The sequence below is a fragment of the Uloborus diversus genome, chromosome 7 (genome assembly GCF_026930045.1).
Source record: "Uloborus diversus isolate 005 chromosome 7, Udiv.v.3.1, whole genome shotgun sequence".
Lineage (NCBI taxonomy): Eukaryota > Metazoa > Arthropoda > Arachnida > Araneae > Uloboridae > Uloborus > Uloborus diversus.
The window spans coordinates 69,837,145-69,856,853 of NC_072737.1; the positions used below are offsets into that span (position 1 = coordinate 69,837,145).

Sequence of the window (19,709 nt, forward strand, 5' to 3'; positions counted from 1 at the left end):
TAAATCTGTGCACCGTTTCTTTTAAAGTATTAACTTGCATCACAAAGCACTTTTAAAGCGTATATCTTTAAAAAAAATTATTTGCCTATTATTTCCAATTAACCCTTATAAGACTTCAAAATGCAGAATTTTATATCCATTTCAGATAATTTCCTCCGGGGGAGTAACCCCCGGGCCCCCTAAAACTGGAGATATTCTATATCCCACTTAAAAGGGAGCACTGCGTTACTCTCTTAATACCAGCTCCCTCTCTTTTAAGGTCAATTTAAAAAGGACAGCATGATTACACACAGTAATGAAAACGACACATAAACAGTATACAATGGCCTTACGCATCGCAGAAAACAGACAAAAACATGGGAGGGGGGGAAAGTAAAAATGTTGCTCCAAAAAAAAAATCCTGCCCCCCCAGGAACTCAGTCCTAAATCCGCCTATGTTTTAATGACTCAAAAATAAAACTAAGGCAGCTTTTCCCTGTCCAACAATGCCCGCTTCTCCTCCGTTTCCGAGTGCATCCCTAGAAAATTTGCTCCTTATACATATAGTTTTCCCTCGGATACATATTTCACAAGACTTAGCAGACTATATGACTGCTATTAGTAGAAAAAAATTACTTTTGTCCCCTATCTCTATCATTGACATAAAGATTGCTCAAGATCAGATTCATGATACAGAGGTTTTCCGAAAAAATAATTTGATAAAAAAAGAAGTTTTCCCCTATAAATACAGAAAAATTGAGAATTTTTGACATAAAGAGGTTTTTGAGATAAACAGGTCCGACTGTATATATTTTGTTCTATTTTTAAACATGTTAAGGCATAAATAATAATGATAAATGTCAATTCATGAATGATTCAGGGGTGCCCACCTGGGGTGGGAAGGGTGTGGGATCTTTACAACATTTAGGGGGAGGGTGCCTTTGCTCTTAGGGGGCTGGGCACCTCTGAATGATTCATATTATGTTTAAATCTAATAATCTTTATGTCAAATGCACTTTACATAAACTTGTTCTTCAAAATTAGTTCTAGTACTAATAAAGCAATCGAATCTAATTTTACTATTCAATATAGAGTATCAGACCCATCATTTTGAATTTTTTCTCAATGTGTCAAAGGGTGCATACTGTATACTTAAAGCAAATTATACCAAAAAGCAACCTAAACTACACCCACTTATACAGGGGCGTAGCTAAGAGGGGGGTTTGGGGACAACCCTCCCCCCGAAATGTTTGTCCCAAAAAAAAAGGAGAGAGAGAGAAAAAGAAAGAAAAGAAAAGAAAAAAAAAAGAGAAAAGAAAAAAAATCAAATTTTTTTTCTGAATAACAGTGGTCAAAAATTCACTTTGCTGCCCCCCCCCCAGTGCCATTGAAAATCAGCTCAATGAGTGACCCTCAAGCGTAAAAACGCCTCACTCCTCACTGTGTTGCCACATTTTTTTTGATAATTGAGTGAAATTTCACACTTCGCTTTAGAAATGAGATCGATTTGTTAAATCTACGTATATGTAGCCTTTTTTTTTGTCATAGATTCTGAAAATTGTTAAGTATGTTTAATTTTATGGGCGTCGCAGTGGGAATATTACATACAGTTGAATCTGTATGTTTCGAATTTCACAGGAAGGAAAAGAATCGAGATAAAGAGGTTTTAAGATACGGGGGCTTTAAGAAACTTTATAGAAATTTGGAATATGATGGTGAAAATTTGAAATCGATACTATAGACAACATGGGCTCTTGATCAAAATTCCTCTGTATTAGCTTTGTTAGGTCTTTATTCTATTATTACATTATTAAGTGCTTTATTGCCAGTTTAAGGAAACATTTTCACAGTAAAAGAAACTTTGAGCATATCTTTTTGAAGAAAACGTCTTTTATTGCTTATTGGTGCCTGATTTTTCCTTTTTCTTGTTTTTCGATTAATTATTTATCCTCTTGAGGTTAGCAATTGCTGCAAATCTAACCTGGCCAATATTCTAGGATTTTCCTTTTTTCTTTACTTGAAAAAATCTTAAACTTTCTTTTCCCTCCTATCATCTTGGTTTTCTTTAAGGAATCATAATTTTAAGAATGAGAGCAATCACAGAATAGTACTAAACCAGATAACAGAGCAAAATGGCTTTTAACTTGAATGACCTTTAACCATGAACTTGAAATACTCATCCATAATGCAACTAATACTCAACCTGTGAATTTCACCCCTTTACTCTTCTTCCAAGAAAGTGCTCGAAACGACTGTCCTTTCGTTAATCTTCCTAGAAAACCTATTCGTGGAACGCATTTCTCCTTTTTTTGCCCCCTCAACCCTTTCTGTTTCGAGTTGAAGAAAATGCTTTTGCTTGCTGCTTTGAAGATCATTGGGCTTCGAATCCAAAAATGATAGCATAGCCAGAATTCGAGATACAGTAAAACCTGTAAAGTTGACCACCTTTGTAAGTTGACCACCTGTCTATGTTGACCGCTTTTGTCAGGAACGGAATTAGTCCTGTCCTATATAATGAACGAAAACCTCTGTAACTTGACCACCTTTCTATCTTGACCACCTGTCTATCTTGACCACTAATGTACCCAAAATTTGGTTTGGAGTATTGTAAAAAACCCTTTGTAAGTTGATCACTTGGTTTATTTTTTAAAACTTAATTTAGCAAATTATTTTATTTTATTATTATTTCTTTTTATTGCTTTCCAAGAAAATTTTTGATTCCAAACCAGCTTAAAAACACTTTTATTCTCCAAACTTGTTTTTCTTTTGTTGTTCTATTTGAGATTACCTTTTGTACTCTCTGTTCAATGGAAACATATGTTACTAGAAAAGTGCAAAGTATTTTTTTCCAGTTGCAATATTTTGTGGCAACACTGGAATTGTGCTAGAGTAAAAGTTACTTGCATTGCAGTATTTCTGGTGCAAGGGATTAAGAAATAGGACATTTTCATTTTCAACTGCCTTTTAGAACTATGAGAGTCCAGCTTGTTGCTCTTTGTGTTACAGTTTTACTTAAAATGGCTTCAAAAAGAAAGTTGAACTTGAGATTAATAAAAAGTATGAAATATTAAAATTAATTGAAAAGGGAGAAATCCAGAGAAAATTAGCTGACACATATGGACTTTCAAAAACTAGTGTCTAATAAGTGCGCCAAACTTCAATAAAGAGTTATTTTGTTGAAAAGTAGATCATCAAGGTTATAAATGTAATAAATGTATATGAAAAAAAAATAAGCGAAAAATTTGTTATTTTTGATTAGGTATGAATTTTTAGGAACTATTAATATCAAATAACTTTTTATAAACAATGATTTTTTTTTTGATAAATTTACTGAAATTTTAAATTTACATGACACATTGTACATCATTCTGAGAAAATAACCTCTAAAAATATTTAAATAACATTTTAAATTATTGTTTCAAAGTAATGTTAAACAATGAAAGTGAGTTGAATGGAAAGAGTAAGTGTCAATTAGTCAAAAAAAAAATACATGGTGCAAGAAATGAAAAAAAAAAAAAATCATTACTCCCTTTATAAGTTGACCACCTGTCTAAGTTGACCACCAAAGTACTGCACCGCAAGTGGTCAACTTACGCAGGTTTCACTGTATAAGGTTTTTGTTGGCGTTGTGCTGTCATAGTCAAAACGGCCTTTGCTAACTAGAAAATCCACCGTAATCACATCGATTTGTCGAAAATGTCAGCCAGTATTTACTGCGTATTCTTTTAAAAACGTGCAGTCTGAACTATTTAGAATAGTATATTCTAAGTGAACGTTGTTGTATAATGAAGCGAGCAAAACCGATAACAAGCTTTTTAACCCCCCCCCCCCCAAAATGTAAATGACGAAAATGGTTGCTCTAAAAAGAGAAAGTTAACGTCCTCTGAAGAAAACGAAGTACAGTCTGCTCAAGCAGCATTAATTCCATCAAACCCTTCTGAAGGAAATTTTATTTTAATTTAAAAGAAAAACTGCATAGCATTACAGGAATAAAATGTTTAAAAACGAAATGAATCTAGACTGTTCTGTACTATTTCTGTTAGCTTGGTTCGCATTAAAAAGTAGAAAATAAACAAGACTTCTGTTTATAACACTCGAAAATTGCTGTTGCTCTCTCAAATAGATATTTATGTAAATTCTAAAGCAAGTAATAAAATTAAAAATAAAAACTTAAAAGGAGAACAGATGGTATGCAGCTTTGTGCAAATAACTTTCTACCACCTATATTTCTTCCCTCTTTTTTAATTCAAATTTTATTAACTGCTTTAGAACTAGCATAAATGTAAATACATATAAAAAGCAACATATAAATATAACAATATGAAAAGTCATTTCATTTTTTGCAGATTATAATCAAGAAGTCGTTTTTTATTTTATTTCATGCTTTTAGCGCGAACCAAGTTAGTAAAAATAATCTGACCACCGATGAGATTGAAAGTCAAATATCCAGTTCACAGGTGGAAATGGATCCATCTATTAGCTTTCAGGGATGCCAGCTTTTGTAGATGTGTGATAGCCTCTAAATTAAGCAGTCACACTGAAATGAACGGAACACGCTCATCAGATATTTGATTTTCCCCCCTGATTTGGATAGACTGGTTTTGACTAGACCTGTTGCTAGAAAGTTTCACTTTAAATTAAATGGAGAAAAAGGAAAAAAAAGTTAAATTTTCCAAAACATTACAAAAAATAAATAAATAAAAAAAATTCTTTGATTTTGTTTTGTTTGACACAAGTATCGAACTTGGGGCACCCCATTCCAAAGTATGTAAAAGTTCACACACACACACACACACACACACATATATATATATATATATATAATAAAAGAAGTAACCCCCCCCCCCCGAAAGTCGGGTCTAGCTACGCCTCTGCACTTATATGTAAATGCGTTAATTTCTCAAAGGCTAGTGCCCCCTCCTAAAGGACGTGCCTGTAGAATATCTTACTTCTGTTAAGTTATAAAAACTATTTAAGAATGTTTTATTCAACCAAAACCAATTTACTGTCAAATAGTAATTATGATTTATGAATTAAGGAAGAAATTTATTTATTATTATTGTTATTGTTTCTATTTATTTATTTTTATGACATCATTACTTTTGAAACTAAATATTTTAGTGTCAAACTTCTTCTTTCAAAGAAGTTCTAGTATTCATTTTAATTTGAGTCTCCCTTCTCCCCTTTCTCTCGTCATTGTATGCCCTTGCGCCGACTCCATGGGGCTTGGGTGGGCTTGGGCACCCCAATAATTTGTGCATGTTTTTTTTTTTTTTTTTGTTCTTGTGTGTGTTCCTTAAAAGTTATTGTATTTTCTCACATAAACTAATTTGAGATAACATTTTTTTTTTGTTACGTTACTAATGTCCATTTTTAATGAGATTCAAAGTTTCTGTTGGTAAATATTAAGTTTTTGTGCTAATATGATTGTCTTTTCAGTATTTAGGTAACCGTGCATCTTTATTAGTTAAACAAAAGATTGTTGAAATCTTATTTCTTTGGAGTAAAGAATTGAAATCTGAACCTAAAGTACTTGAAGCTTATCAAATGCTTAAAAGGCAAGGAGTTGTAATTGAAGATCCAGTCTATGTATTAGATGTAAGACTTTAATGTTATTATTCTATTTTTAGATTTTGCTTTTAGCAGTAGAGAAATGAAAATGTAGTTTTGATTCTACTCTCAAGAAACTTGGAGAAAAAAGGAGAATTATTATTCATAGGGGAATTTCAGAAATGATGAATATGTTAAGAAGAACTATAAAAAAAAAAAAAAGGATTTTTTCTCCTCTCAAATTTCAACAAATGTGACAAACGTATGAATAATAATAAAAAAAAAAAATGCATTAGCAGGATGTCAATACTTTGAATCAGTTGATTAAAATCTGATTTAAATTCTAATTTAAATCAAAGGATTTTTTCAGAAAGAATCATCAATTTCAATTAATTTTTTCTTTATCAGAAGCCCTAGAAATTCTAAAGTTCACTAGTATTGCCTTTTTTTTTCACAATGTGCCGTTCTTATGTTTGAGTTCAACCCTTGCATTTATCCATTTATCCCTATTTTTAGTGTACTTATTTATAGTGTACTGCTATGCTATCTACTGTAAATTTGGTTTGAATCATTTTGCCTTTTCATTGAAATTGGTTTTACGTCACATTATGAAAGTTTTTTTGTTGAAGTGATACTTGAATATAGTGTTATTATTTTTTTTAAATATCAGTTTCATGTTCGTGAACTGTAAATTAATAATTGGAGTTTCTGAAGTCTCTTGAAAATATATATAAAAAAAGCTGATTGAAATCCAAAAGAAAAAATAACTCATGTTTTAAAAATCCGAATTTTTAGAACTGTATCGTGTTTTAGTGAAAAATGTAATCAATAACTCAGTTATGAATGAATATTTTGAAATGAGCATCAAAATTGATTTTATTAAATTGTGTCTTCCAAATGAATAGAATTATGAGCCTTTGCCACCTCCACCCCCTAGACCAAAAAATGCCATTTTTGAAGATGAAGAAAAAGCGCAGGTAAGTTCTTTTCATTACCGTATATGGTTTGGTATTTAGAGACTTATCAAAATATTTTTTAAACTATCCAACATCAGTTAAGATAATATCAGTGGCATAGCTAAGGTGGGGCAGAGGGGGCAGTCTGGGCCCCGGGCGGCACTTTTTGAGGGGCGGCAAATTAATCCTTTTGATGTGGAAAAAATAAACGTAATTTTTTAAATAAGGAAATGAGGGTTTTAATCTGTTACTGCAGACAAATAGAAAATCTTCGAATTGTAAGACTTTTGTGCCACTGCCAGATTAAAATTACTTTTTTACAGAACTTTCTGCTTTCTTTCAAAACCTTTCAAAAATCTTCCTTGATAGCATATCAGTACAATTTCTTATTTTTTTCAGAGTGAGCAGCAGTCGGTAGTCATAGGACCAATGTTTTTTTAGTCTGTAGAAGTTAACTCCTGGAGGAAGAAAACAATGAAGTTTTCCAATTTTCGTTATACGAAAGAGTTAACACTTCTTGAAGTTAACACTTCTTGATAGTTTCTTGAATAACTCCTAGTGAAACAAAATAATTTCAGGAAAATGATAAGAGTAATGAAAGTGAGGGGGAGGTGAGAATTGCTACACGAAACAATTTATTGCTCATCCCAGGGGTGGCTTTATATGTTGCAGTGTTTACTTTGATTTCTCTTTTATTACAAGAGTTCTCTATTTTAAAAGAAGTAAAAGGGATTTCAGTTTTCTCACTTTTGAAAGAAGAAAATCTGTCCGACAACTTTTGATCTCATGTTAGTCTATTCCTTAAGGAAGGTAAGCGAATTTCATTTTTAAACATTTGGTTTGGTCCCTCAACTTGGCCAAACACAGTCTAAAATTGTTTTTTAGTGCATTCAGTTTCAAATAAGTCCGGTTGGGAACCTCTTCCACAAAATCTCGGTGGGGACACCTCATTCCCATATTTAATTTTTTTATTTGAACAATTTTTCGTTCAATTTTGAATAGTTAAAAAAATTAACATTAATGCCTACAGGGAAATACAAGGCAAATATAAATTCAGAACTAATATAGAGGCGAATTAGCTTCAAACAAATTTTGTAGGAAGCTTTTGATGAGGAAAATATATAAAAAATGTTTTTTTTTTTTAATTTGAACAATTTTCATTTCAATTTTGAGCAGTTCAAATCCTTTAACATTAGCACCTACGGGGAAACTTATATTCAATATAGATCCCGAACTTAAAGGCGGGTTTACTTCAAACAAATTTTGTTGAAAATAATTCTTGATGAGATAACTCCCGACTCTGACTCCAACTCCTAGAATTTTAGGGCAGTTGTCTCCGACTCCTATACCCAAAAATTAGTCGGACTCTGAATTCTCCACTTCGACTCTGACTCCGAAGCTTTGGCAACAATTTAGACAGAGGGAAAATAAGCGACTCTGACTTTTGGAAATTTAAAGTATTCAACTCCGACTCCACAAATATTGACTGAGTCGCGGACTGTAAGGGAAAATGATTGATTCCGACTCTTGAATCTTTGAATTAAAAACCTCCCAAATCTGACTCTTTTTCCCCAAAATGAGAAATCTCCATCCTCTGACTCCGCAGCCATGGTTTTTACTTAAAAAAATTTGTAGTTGATATTTGTTTTTACTTTCTAGCTAAAGTTTATGTATTCAGTGTGTGATGGAGAAGACCAGTCTTTTTCTACATAAGAATATGTAGAAAAATGTTTACTACATTTTTCTACATATCCTTATTTTTCTACATAAAGATATGCACAGACAATCTTTTTTTTTTTTTTTTTGATAATGAAAATATTTTTGTTAAGTTGACATTTTATTGTTTTTGTTTGTTATGAAAGTACATTTATTTATTCTGTAAAATTGTTTTTTGGCAACAGGGTAAAAACAAACTTTTTTTTGACATATTTATATGATGTAGTATTTATTTTAATGAGATTATTATGCTTTTTTTTTTTTAATTTGAAAGCGAATCAAGATTTTTTTAAATGGATAAAAATGTCTTAGCTGCTTTGTTTAAAAGGTGCTATTACTTAATTTGTTCTTTTATTTTATTTATTTTTTTACGTATATTTTTCTTCATATGAGCAAGATATATTTTATTTCTAGAAATCAGGTTAAAATGTTAAAAAGTTATGTTTAAAAAAAATTGGGATTTTAGCTAATTTTGAGAAGATTGATTAGATACCCGAAAGTTGATATTGGTTTATGGAAAAGTAGGCTCGTTTAGTTCTGGCCAAAACTTAAACAATTTTCAATGGGCTATTTTTGCAGGTTTTCCAAATGTGAAATGTAACAATTTCTGGGTGAAGAAAGCGCCATTTAAGTTGTAAAATTATTGAATTAATATCTCCTTTTATATCAACCTTGCAAAGATTAAATCAGCAAAACCTAAGTATCCAGATACCTCATAAATTTTATATTTTTGATATCAGCACCTGGCTGTTCTCGAAGAGTTTGATGAACATTCAAGCATAGATAAATCTATAGATAAATTCAGTCATATTTTAGTACAGTCGGATCCCGCCATACGCGAGGGATGCGTTCTAAGACGCCTCGCGCAAGTTGAAATTTCGCATTGTATAACAACGTATGTTCAGAAGTATTTTATGAGCATACCCAATTATTTCAGACATGTGTTAACAGCCCTCAAATTATTTCAAACCATTTCTTAACTATATATTATCGTTTTCTATATGAAGAACTGACTTTTTACTGCATTTTAGAAAATGTCTCCAAAAATTACTGTTTTGAAGCACAAAATCAATGCGATACATGAATTAAAACAGTAAGATACTTACGTTAAGCACATTACTGCATTATAATACCACTGAACAGTAGATATCACACACTTAATTATAATTTTTAAAATGATGAAGATAATGGTTTATGTGGTGTACGTACACCCCTCTTTCTGGCCTCTTAAAGCCACAATGAAAGAGTAGCTTCCATTTTCCTGTTTGTATTTTGCTTAGACACTACTCTACAAGCTTCAGTATTGAAACTAAGTTCTGAACGTCTAGGGTTTTCTTTTCTTAAATTTTAATTATACGTATCGAAGATTCACTCATACCTAATTGTAGTGCTTCCTTCGAAATACCTTTTAATTGTTCAAGCGTATCAAGAATCTTGACCTTTTCTTTAATGGTCAGAAACTTTCTCTTTTTCTTTCCATTTTTGCCAACTTTAAATGAAAAATGGCGTTTGGGAGCCATTTTATTTTATCAACGTTCATATGTAAAATGGAAAAAAAAAAAAGTTAAAAATCGGAGCAGTTAGTTGTATAAACTAAAGCAAAGCGTTGTTTAGACTAATACAGTGGGTGAACTTCCACTTTCAGTGATGCTAAAGGGATAAAAGTCCATTCACAAAACCAATATTTAGTGTCGATGAAGCCCATTCTAACTCTCCGCCGCTCTTTTCCGAAAAATTTCATGTTGCAGGCAAGTAATTTGTGTCCGCATTAAAAAAAATCATTACTCATGAAAAACACGCGTTATAGCCATTTCACATAAGTCGGGTCGCGTTGTAGCGGGATCCGATTGTACATAACATATGTCTAAAAAATCATGTAACTAATTTATTCTTATTATGATTTTCCCTTCCAAGTAAGAGAAGTAACTTCCATTTTTTTTTATATTTCCCACATTCACATTCGTCTAATTTTGAACCACCTTTGTTACTATGTTTAATAACTTGTTTTATTCAAAAAAATAGTTTTTGTACCTCATCAAATTCATGTTGAAATTATTTTGAAATTGAAACTTTCTTCGAAAAATATTTCAAAAATCATGAATCTGTAATTTTGAAAGTTCAACTGTACATTAAAGATTTGTTCTTTTATTACTCCAATGTAATCTGTATTTCTTGCATTTATTTTATTATAATATTGGTTTTGTCTTCTACATAGCAACTGCAAAAGTTACTGCGTAGTAAAAATGCAGAAGATTTGCAAGCAGCAAATAGGTTAATAAAAAACATGGTTAAAGAGGTATATTTTCTTTTTTCCTCTGTATATCTCATGTTGTGATATATGTCAGCATGTTTATGTTCATTGTATTCTTGTATAATCTTGGACCTATGTAAGCACTGATTGTTCATGCATTTTTAAAGTATTTTTGTGAGTCATGTTTTAATGAGCATGTACGGAATATCTGGCATAAGTGCTGTATCAAATCGGGTTGTCCAGTTGGCTGGATATGTGATTTATCTCGAATGTTCAGGCAAACAATGTTCTGTATTTTTCTCTTGATATTTTTTTGTTTGACTTACCGTAGTAAAACTTTCAATAAAAATACTGGTATGTTCTATTCGCTTACCAGATGAGGACTTTGTTTCTAACAAAACTGGTATGTTGTCGCCAACACAAATTTTTCTTTTTTACCTATCTTATGGATTCTTGGATCTGGCGTGTAATCGCTGATGTAATCACTACTTTGAAATTTGGTTGTTTGCAAATTGAGAAATTATTGTTAATTGGAAAATTTGCAGTTTAATTCATTGCCGTTATATTTTTGACATGCACAAAGTATTTTTCTTTTGAATAGGTAAACAAAGAACATGGAAATATCTATTTGCATAAGATTATTATAAAATAACAGGGTTACAAAATTATAATTACTCACCCAAAAATTTGCCAACCGTGCCAATTTCTGAATTATCGAAATATCTCAGCAAAAGCAGAATTGTAGTGAGAAAATTAAAAATCATTTTAAAAGCCTTGCTTAAATTAATAGCAAACATTTTTTTTAGCAAATAGATGATAGCAACAGATAAAAATATTGTATTATTGTGATTTTTCCAATAATTTACCAACAGTTAAATCCTGAATGGCTTTCTTGAGCAGATGGCTTTATAATCTGATTTATTTTCCACACTGTTGTTTTTATTCGAGAAAATGATGAAAAAAATCCGCCCCCATTAGGGCTATTAATGCCAAAATCGAATTTATACCTGTTCAGATGCAGATACAAGGGAAGGGTCATGGGGATCATGACCCTCCATAACCATTGGCAATATTATCTCTCCACATTGTGATCAAACACTTTATGAATAAAATGTAAATGATTTCAGTTATCTTTTCAATTCATTAATTATTTTTAAAATTAAACATTTGAATACTTTTCATTGCTTATGAAATTAATTAGTAACCTTTATGCCCTATTAAGTGATTTACTCCTGTAAGATTAAGTGCTTTTTATTGTCATCCAAGCTTTCAGAAATTTTTTGTCCATAAAACTAGGTTCATTCTTAAGAAAGGAGGGAAGATTCGGGTCATGCTAAAGAATACCCCCCCCCCTCTCCTAAAATGGTAGATTGGTGGTCTATAACTTTTTTTTTGGGGGGGGGGGGGGACATTGGACATTTAAAAAGTTAAATTTGTCTCAGCACAATGGTTTGAATTGGTTAAATAAAAAATTATATTCATAAAAATGTATTAAGATTGCATTCATGCAAGAAAATTTTAACCAAGTAAAGATATACAAAGTTGAAGTAAAAATTAATTTAGTTTAAAGTTATTCAATTTATTCAGTTTGATGATTTAGAATATAAAAGAATAAATTTAGAGCATATATGTGTTTGAATTTGCTTTAACCAACCATATACATGTATAAAATTACTGCTTGATATTTACATAGGCTGACAAAAAAATGGAATTGATGGCTAAAAGATCAACTGAGTTGGAAACAGTTCACAACAATGCCAATGTTCTAGCCGACATGCTGCAACACTATAGACCAGGTGAAACATCAGAAGAGGAAAAAGATTTAATGAAGGTTATACTTTTTTTAATCTTTATCATGTCATGAAACTACTCTCAGTAAACTTATCAATGTGGAAAATATGCACATCTTACAGACTTTTTTTCCTTCTGTAATTTAATGTATTTTAAAATTGTTTATCAGTTTCAATGAAATTCTTATCATTTGTTGTGGAGATAAATTATTGATTTATAATGATAGTTGCCCTACTCCTTGGATTTTGTACCAATTCTTTTCTTGAAAAATGAATTCTATTCATTATGTCTTCTGAATTTAAAATAAGAATAAAACGTTGATTAATCAACTTGTTGTCAATATTTGTAGATTTTATTCAGGGTTCGTACGCTCCGGGAATTCCGGGAAAACCGGGAATTGTCAGGGAAAATAACACTGTCAAAAATGTCAGGGAAAAGTCAGGGAGTTTTCAAATTTTGTCCTCCAAATTTTTTTTTTCCATTTTTTTTCCCAAGGAATTAAGTACCATGAGATCTAGTCTTCGTTTTTATTGTGATTTCACGAAAAAATTGTAAATTTTTATCTAAACCGACGCTGGCACTTAAAAACTGCGATCGAGAAATGAACGTTTTTTTTTTTTTTTTTCACAACGAAAAATGCGCCAAAAGAGCGAAGATTTTCTTGCATGGAGTCAGTGAGGGGAACGCATTTCTTTCTACTGCCTAAAGTTTTAGATGGGTTGCCACAACATTCTATTCGGTTCAGGGTTCGTACGCTCCGGGAAAACTTGGAATTATCATGGAAAATGACATAGTCAAAAATGTCAGGGAATTTTCCAAATGTGTCCCCAAAATTTTTCTTTTCCCAATTTTTTCCCAGGGAATTTGGTTTTATGAGATCTAATCTTCATTTTTATCGATGTATTTAAAAAAAATTGTAACAATTTTAAAGCAATGAAAAAAGTGGCGACCCAAAAAATCTTCAGCAGCCGCCATTTTTGGCTCTCAGTAGTTCCCAAGGGAAAAAAAATCAGGTGAACAGCAATTATGCACAAACTCAAAAGGAGAGAAGACAATTTACTGCTTCGGAAGCACAAACTGTAGATGGGAAGGTCGATCGGGGAAAATAGTTTTTTTTTTTGATCGGAAAATCATTTCAGCTACGTGTGAAACGTAGTCGCCATCTTTGGTCATTCACAAGATGGATGTAGATACGATCCTAAAATGCCTAAGTTTCTAAAAACAAAGCAGAATTGGATGTTTTCTTTAATTGAAAACTGATGAAAATATAAAAAAATGGTCTACAAATTGTTTTTCTATTGTTATTTAAAATAATTTTTTTGAGAAATGAAAATAATTGTTCTTAAAACTTAATCTTATCCTCATTGCCTCGGACGCAAATGTGATAAAAACTTTTCAATGAATTGTAGTTTCATGAAGATTAATTATTTTTTAATTGTCTTCATGCGACAAATTAAAAAAGTTATTTCCTATTTTCGGGCATAGCCGCCATATTTGGTCATTCCCAAGATGGAAGTACGCAAGACTTTTTAAGTGCCTAAGTTCCCGAAAACGGCATTGGATGTTAATTGCAATGCAAACTATTGAAAACAACACAAATTGTGCCTTTTTTTCCGGATAATTTGTAATTATTTTCTGGAAAAATGCAAAATTTAATCTTCATAACATTTTTTTGTTTTAATTGATTTAGACTCTTATGTGCTAAATACTGACTATTTTGCTTTTATTGTATCCTTTTAAGGATTATTAATTATTTATTACTACTTTTATACTACAAATCCAAAAATCTACTTATTATTTTAAATTTTTCACTTTGTCGCCATATTTGATCGTTTGCACAATGGAAGTAGACTTAAACTTCCAGAAACAGAATTGGATGTTTATATCAATGAGTAACATTGAAACTAACATTAAAATGTGCAAAAAGTTGTGAATTTTTGAAAATTAACTAATACTTTCTGGAAAAGAAAATTTGAAATTTTAATGTAAGCGTCCTTTAATATGTGAAAAAAAAAAAGATTATTGGCATTGGCCTATGATCGGCGGATGTTGATTTTTGTTACTATGCATTACATGGTATGCCAATTGGTGCAACAAGTTAACCATATTTATACTAAAATTTAGCTTTGCATTTTGCTCAATATGTTTTGTGTAACCTACTTATAAGAAAATAAAAAGTATTGTAAACCAAAAGTGGATGCTAAAAGGTTGCTGCAGGACTACAGCAAAACGCTATAATATTATGCGTGACATCAAAAAAATGCTAAAATAAGTTGAAAGTACTCTGTTTTCAACAAATAGTAAACAAATTAAAACAATTTTGAACAAAATGTTTAAAAAAAACTTAAAATTTTGACAGAAAAAACAAAGGAAAAAAAAATCCAAGTTTTTTTTTTTTTTTTTTTTTTTTAATCTAAGGGGAGAAGTTTCAGTTCTTCTGCATTGCTACTTTAAACAATTTTAGTTATTTTGAAAATATTACTATTTAAACTTAAATTTTTAATGAAGCGAGTAACCTGGAATTTTCTAAAAAACAACCTGGAAAAGTCAGGGAACTTTTTTTAACCAAAAGTGTATGAACCCTGTTATTCTTAAAGGTTATGTTTTGTTTAGTTTCAGAAATCTGATTAGGAAAAAATAAAGAATTTTATGCTACTTTAAATTTTATTCTTGAGTATGAAATTTTTTGCCCAAGTATAGCTAATATATTACCAGTTGCGTTGTACAATCTACCTCAAAAATAAAAGTTTTTTTAAGTGATGCATGTTCAACAATCAGGCGGAAATAAAAACAAATTGTACATAGTGTAAAATTTCCCGTCACGGTGCACAAAAGAGCAAGTAATCTTATGGCTCCAAATTTAAATTTTCACCTCTTTGGATTTTTTAAAAGTTCCACTAATTCAGTCATTTTTATTTATTGGCATAAACATTCCGTTTTGCAGATTTTCTGGCAAAAACCCTTATGGGGATTCCTGAGCATCAAAGGATCTTTGACAAATTTGGCAAAGATTTCTCATAAACTGGATTTCTATAAGGAATAGACATACACAGAAATATGCAGCTACCTATTTATTTATACATACTAGCCGCTAAGGCAGCTTGATTAGCCGCCTCCAGTGGCTCATGCAACCCGCATGCGGCAGATTGGTGCCTGCATTGTGCATTAATTAGTTCATCAATTTTCGACCTGACGCACCTCTGGAACCATTCCATTCTCAATACGCTGCACTCCTGCACTTTACCATTAACTCAAATTAGATAACGAACAGTAAATTAATTTTCAACTTGGCACACTTCCGAAACCATTCCATTGCCAGGCCGCTTTGCTTCTGAATCAGAGACATGAAAAACCTGGTTCCTATGTCTATGTTCTTAATCTCTAACTCGAATCAATGATTGAAACTCACTTCTGCTTTAAGCAGAAAAAGAAAAGGGAAATTATAAGCTCAAAAAAAAAAAAAAAAAAAAAATCTGGCCATAATTTTTGCTGAGGTGAGAGGTGGCCTCGAGAAAGACTGTCCGAGTAGAAGAAACTGGCAAGCTGCCATAAAAGTAGAATTTTCTGCCGTGGAAACGTCTTTGAAAATTGACGTTTTAATTAATATCTCCTCTAGTTAAAGTCACAGAAGAATGGAAGTTTTTTTTTTTTTTTTTCAAAAAAAAGTTTATTTCCATCCAAAAAACTGAAAATTATATTGCATAAAATATTGTACTGAAAAATTTAGATTTTAATGATTTTTTTTTTGGTCCCAATCATTTTTTTCCAGTTTCCCGCATGAATGCACCATCTTTGATAAATGTAGAAAACGATAAGATTTTAAAGTATATGTGTAGTATAAAGTGATACTTATCTCACTATATAAAACTAAATTTATATATATAGGACAGAATTTCACCAATATCAATTAGTGGAAGTTTGTATATCGATGTTAAGGAGAAAAAAGAAAAAAAAAAAACTATTGATTGCATAATTTTTGAAATAGCTAACACTCATGCTTTTTAGAAAATATAACTATTAAAAACTACATTTTTTTCATATGTATGAATTTATTTAATATTTTGTATTGTAAAAAATCGCTATTTCTACCTTTTTGTGTATAAAGGTAGAAAAATTGGAAAAAATTATGTTCTAAGTTTTTATTTTGTCATAAAAGAAGATGCATCAGGCATATGAAAGAATTCCCCACAAAATCCACCCCATTTTTGAAAAAGTTCACCCAAAAGATGCATAGGGGCTGTATTTGGTCCTTAAGTCTTTCTAGGTATATGAAAATTTTTAGTCTTTCAAGTGTTAAAAAAATTAGAAGTGTTTTCATTATTCCTCGAACTTCAAGTAAATTTTACCTTGTGAGGCTTTTTAAAGGTTTTAATATATTGCAAAAATGGAACAAATGTAACGTTTCTTCAGTGAGATACTCTCAAATTTATAATTTTCTGTGAAATTGGAATAAAAATCTTGGAAAACTTTTTTTCTGGATGAAAAGTGCCATATGTCCTATTCTGCACCCTTGACAACATATATATGCAAAATTTCATGATGATCAGTTGAGTAATTGACGCGTGTACGTAATAAACAAACTTTTGCATTTATAATATTTAAGGATAGATTTTAATTTTTTAGAACTTGTGAATTATGTATAGTAGGTTTTGCAAATTTCTTACTTCACTTATTTTTTCATTTAAATTTTAAAACTTAATGCTGTTTTTATTTTTCTAGGAACTATTCCAAAGCTGTGAGAGACTTCGGCCAAAGCTTTTTAGGCTTGCTGGAGAATTAGATGAAAATGATGAAGGTCTTGGTGAGTTAGTCTCCTTAAAATTGAATTTTTTTAAAAAAATTTCTCTGTAGAGGGAATATTATTTGATGTCCTTCCTATTTCTTTTTATTAGGTGATATTCTGAAAGCCAATGATGAACTTACTGTTGTGATTAACAGTTACAAAAAAGTTATGGGGTTATCATCAGGCAACGGAAATTTAAATCCAAGTATTTATTCATCTGTTTTTATTTTAACATTCAATATTTTCCATTCATTTCATGCTCAGAAAATAAAGTTAGAGTTTAAATTATTTATTAAAGATTCATTCTTAATGGTTTATAAAAATGCCTAATGGGTCATTCTTCAAAAGTGTTTTCTGTTACACGCCTTTTACAGAAAAAACTTTAGGGAACTACTCATTTAACAATGCTTTTTAATTTTATCCAAAATATATCTATTTAAACCTGCCAACAATTTTTAATAATAATTTTTATTTTAGTATATTTTTGGTTCACAATATGTGAATTCTCACCTCCGTGGCATGTCACACGCCTTGTGTGACTGTTTATGTTGCTTAATAACTTGTTTAATTAAAAGTATATACTTATTTATTATTCCTTTTTACAAGTGTCTCAAATACTAATTGTTTGAGTATATTTAATTTTTTTATATTGTGTTTTAGTTTGTTTTAGTAGGACAAGGAGTCATGTCACACAATAAATTCTCACCTCCGTTGCCTAAACCCAAAATGCCCTTCCTCATTAACACGTGGTAGTAGTAATGACGTCAAATGTTATTTTCCATGATACAAGGGAGCCCCTTTGTTTATTTTCAGCCATAAAGAAAAGTTGTGAGATTTTTGTCGAAAAACAAGAAGATGGATTTTGCTTTAAAAACTAAGTGTGGTTATTGTGACTTCTCACCTCCATGAACTTGAAATTCAGGGATGTAAATTAATGTAAAAAAAGAAATGAATATGTTTTCATATGCTTAACATATGCAGATTGTAGCAACGAAGAAAGAAAATATTTCCCTGAAAAAATGTATCCATTAGGTCTATATTAATGGAAAATTCCTCACCTCCGTGACAAACCTTATAAATGTCATTATTTCTGAGGTGAAAATAACTGATCAAGGGGAAAAACATCAATCTTAGGCATTCTACCAAAATTATAAATTGGCAGTATATTCTCAAATTTACTAAATACTTTTTTTCAACATACATTTGAAACTACTAATTAAGCCGTACATTCATCAAGAGAGCTTTATATTATCTTCCCACTAATCATTAAAATAGCTGAATGTATGCACAATTAACAAAGTTTTTCCTTTTTGTTTCCGTGAACATGGCATCATATTATTATTTTTATTTATGCGTAAAATAATTGGAACCTAGCTGGGCCATTGTTTATTGTTACTTCTTGTAGGTAATACTTTCATGTAAGAATGAAAGAAAAAGAAAGAAAACAAAAGGTTTCAAAATTGAAAAATATTTCGGTTCAAAAGTGACGTTTTCTGGAGAATTACCCTAATGTACTTCATAACTATTTTTTTAAACTTTTGTTTGGTTTTCCTGATTATGGTGCTCTTTCTAGAAGTTCCAATAAAACCTCATTTGTCCGGCATCTTCTCCTGAACGCTCTATATATCTACCGAATTTTGGCCAAAGCAACAAAATTGCACCACAAAAGAGATTTTCAGTGATTAGAACTTCGAGGAAAATCTCTACAATAAACGATCGCAATCTCAAAAATGAAACCTTTTCATATACAAGTATGAAAATTGTATTTGTCCGATCAATTTTTGAAGCATGGTTATTTCGTTTTCCTTCTTTTTAAAACACCCCAAAAAAATGAGGTAAAATGTTCCTGATCCCTTTCTGAACTTACTAACCTTCTCACCTGCTGCAAAGAATGTTTGTTATCACTTTTAAAGGGGGGGGGGGGAAACATGATTTTCAAAAGCATTTTGTATTTTAAATCAAAAAAGGTTTTTTTTACTTCAAAAATTTGAAATTTCTCTGAATTTCAAAATCTTGGACCATTCTAGATTTTCAAATGCCAAATTTTGTATCATATACAATTTTAATTTAAGAAAACCCTACTTACATATTAAAAATCCCCTTTATACTCAAACTTTTTGCGTTAAATTTATTCATTGAAAATATCTCTAATTTCTGTACCTCAGAGCCAAACTGATGCAAGTCTAAAAATTGCAATTTTCTATTTGTTAGTACGCTTTATGTAGAAGCAAGGCTATTCCACATTGAGCCATGTAAACTCAATTCTTTAAACAAAATCCTTTTCAATTTTTTACCAAGATTAAAAGAGTGTGCATCTCATCCTTTGCATGAGCCAGAAAAAAGTTTTTCTTCTCTCCTGTAAAGTTATCATAATGTGACTTAAGTCCTTCTGGATCTGAGGTTTTTTACAGATTTTACTCATAAGTCTAATTTTCATGTTTGAGTGATGGTAGCTATGCCACCTTTTTTACTTCTATTATTTCTTAATTTTTGAAATATATTGCATTTTTTAATATGTTCTCCATATTTCGTTTTTGTTTAACAGAAGAGTCATCTCTGCTAGATTTGGGTTCTCCTGTGGCTGAGACTCACTCAAAAGATCTAAGTTCAACTTTACTAGATGATCAATTACTTGCTTTAGGTAGAAATATTTTATCTTCGTGTAGTTCTTTTCTTTAATTTA

At 30.9% G+C, this 19,709-nt stretch overlaps 1 protein-coding gene across 1 annotated transcript in view; it reads left to right on the forward strand.

Moving 5' to 3' along the window:
* The window catches only part of LOC129225826 (ADP-ribosylation factor-binding protein GGA1-like), an 80,305-nt gene that overhangs the window by 20,128 nt on the left and 40,468 nt on the right, over window positions 1–19,709 (forward strand). Inside the window, exons 4-10 of the mRNA XM_054860340.1 lie at window positions 5,419–5,577; window positions 6,435–6,506; window positions 10,417–10,497; window positions 12,146–12,283; window positions 16,963–17,044; window positions 17,136–17,231; window positions 19,572–19,667. Of these exons, the coding sequence (XP_054716315.1) occupies window positions 5,419–5,577; window positions 6,435–6,506; window positions 10,417–10,497; window positions 12,146–12,283; window positions 16,963–17,044; window positions 17,136–17,231; window positions 19,572–19,667 (724 nt within the window). The remainder of the gene's footprint in view (window positions 1–5,418; window positions 5,578–6,434; window positions 6,507–10,416; window positions 10,498–12,145; window positions 12,284–16,962; window positions 17,045–17,135; window positions 17,232–19,571; window positions 19,668–19,709) is intronic.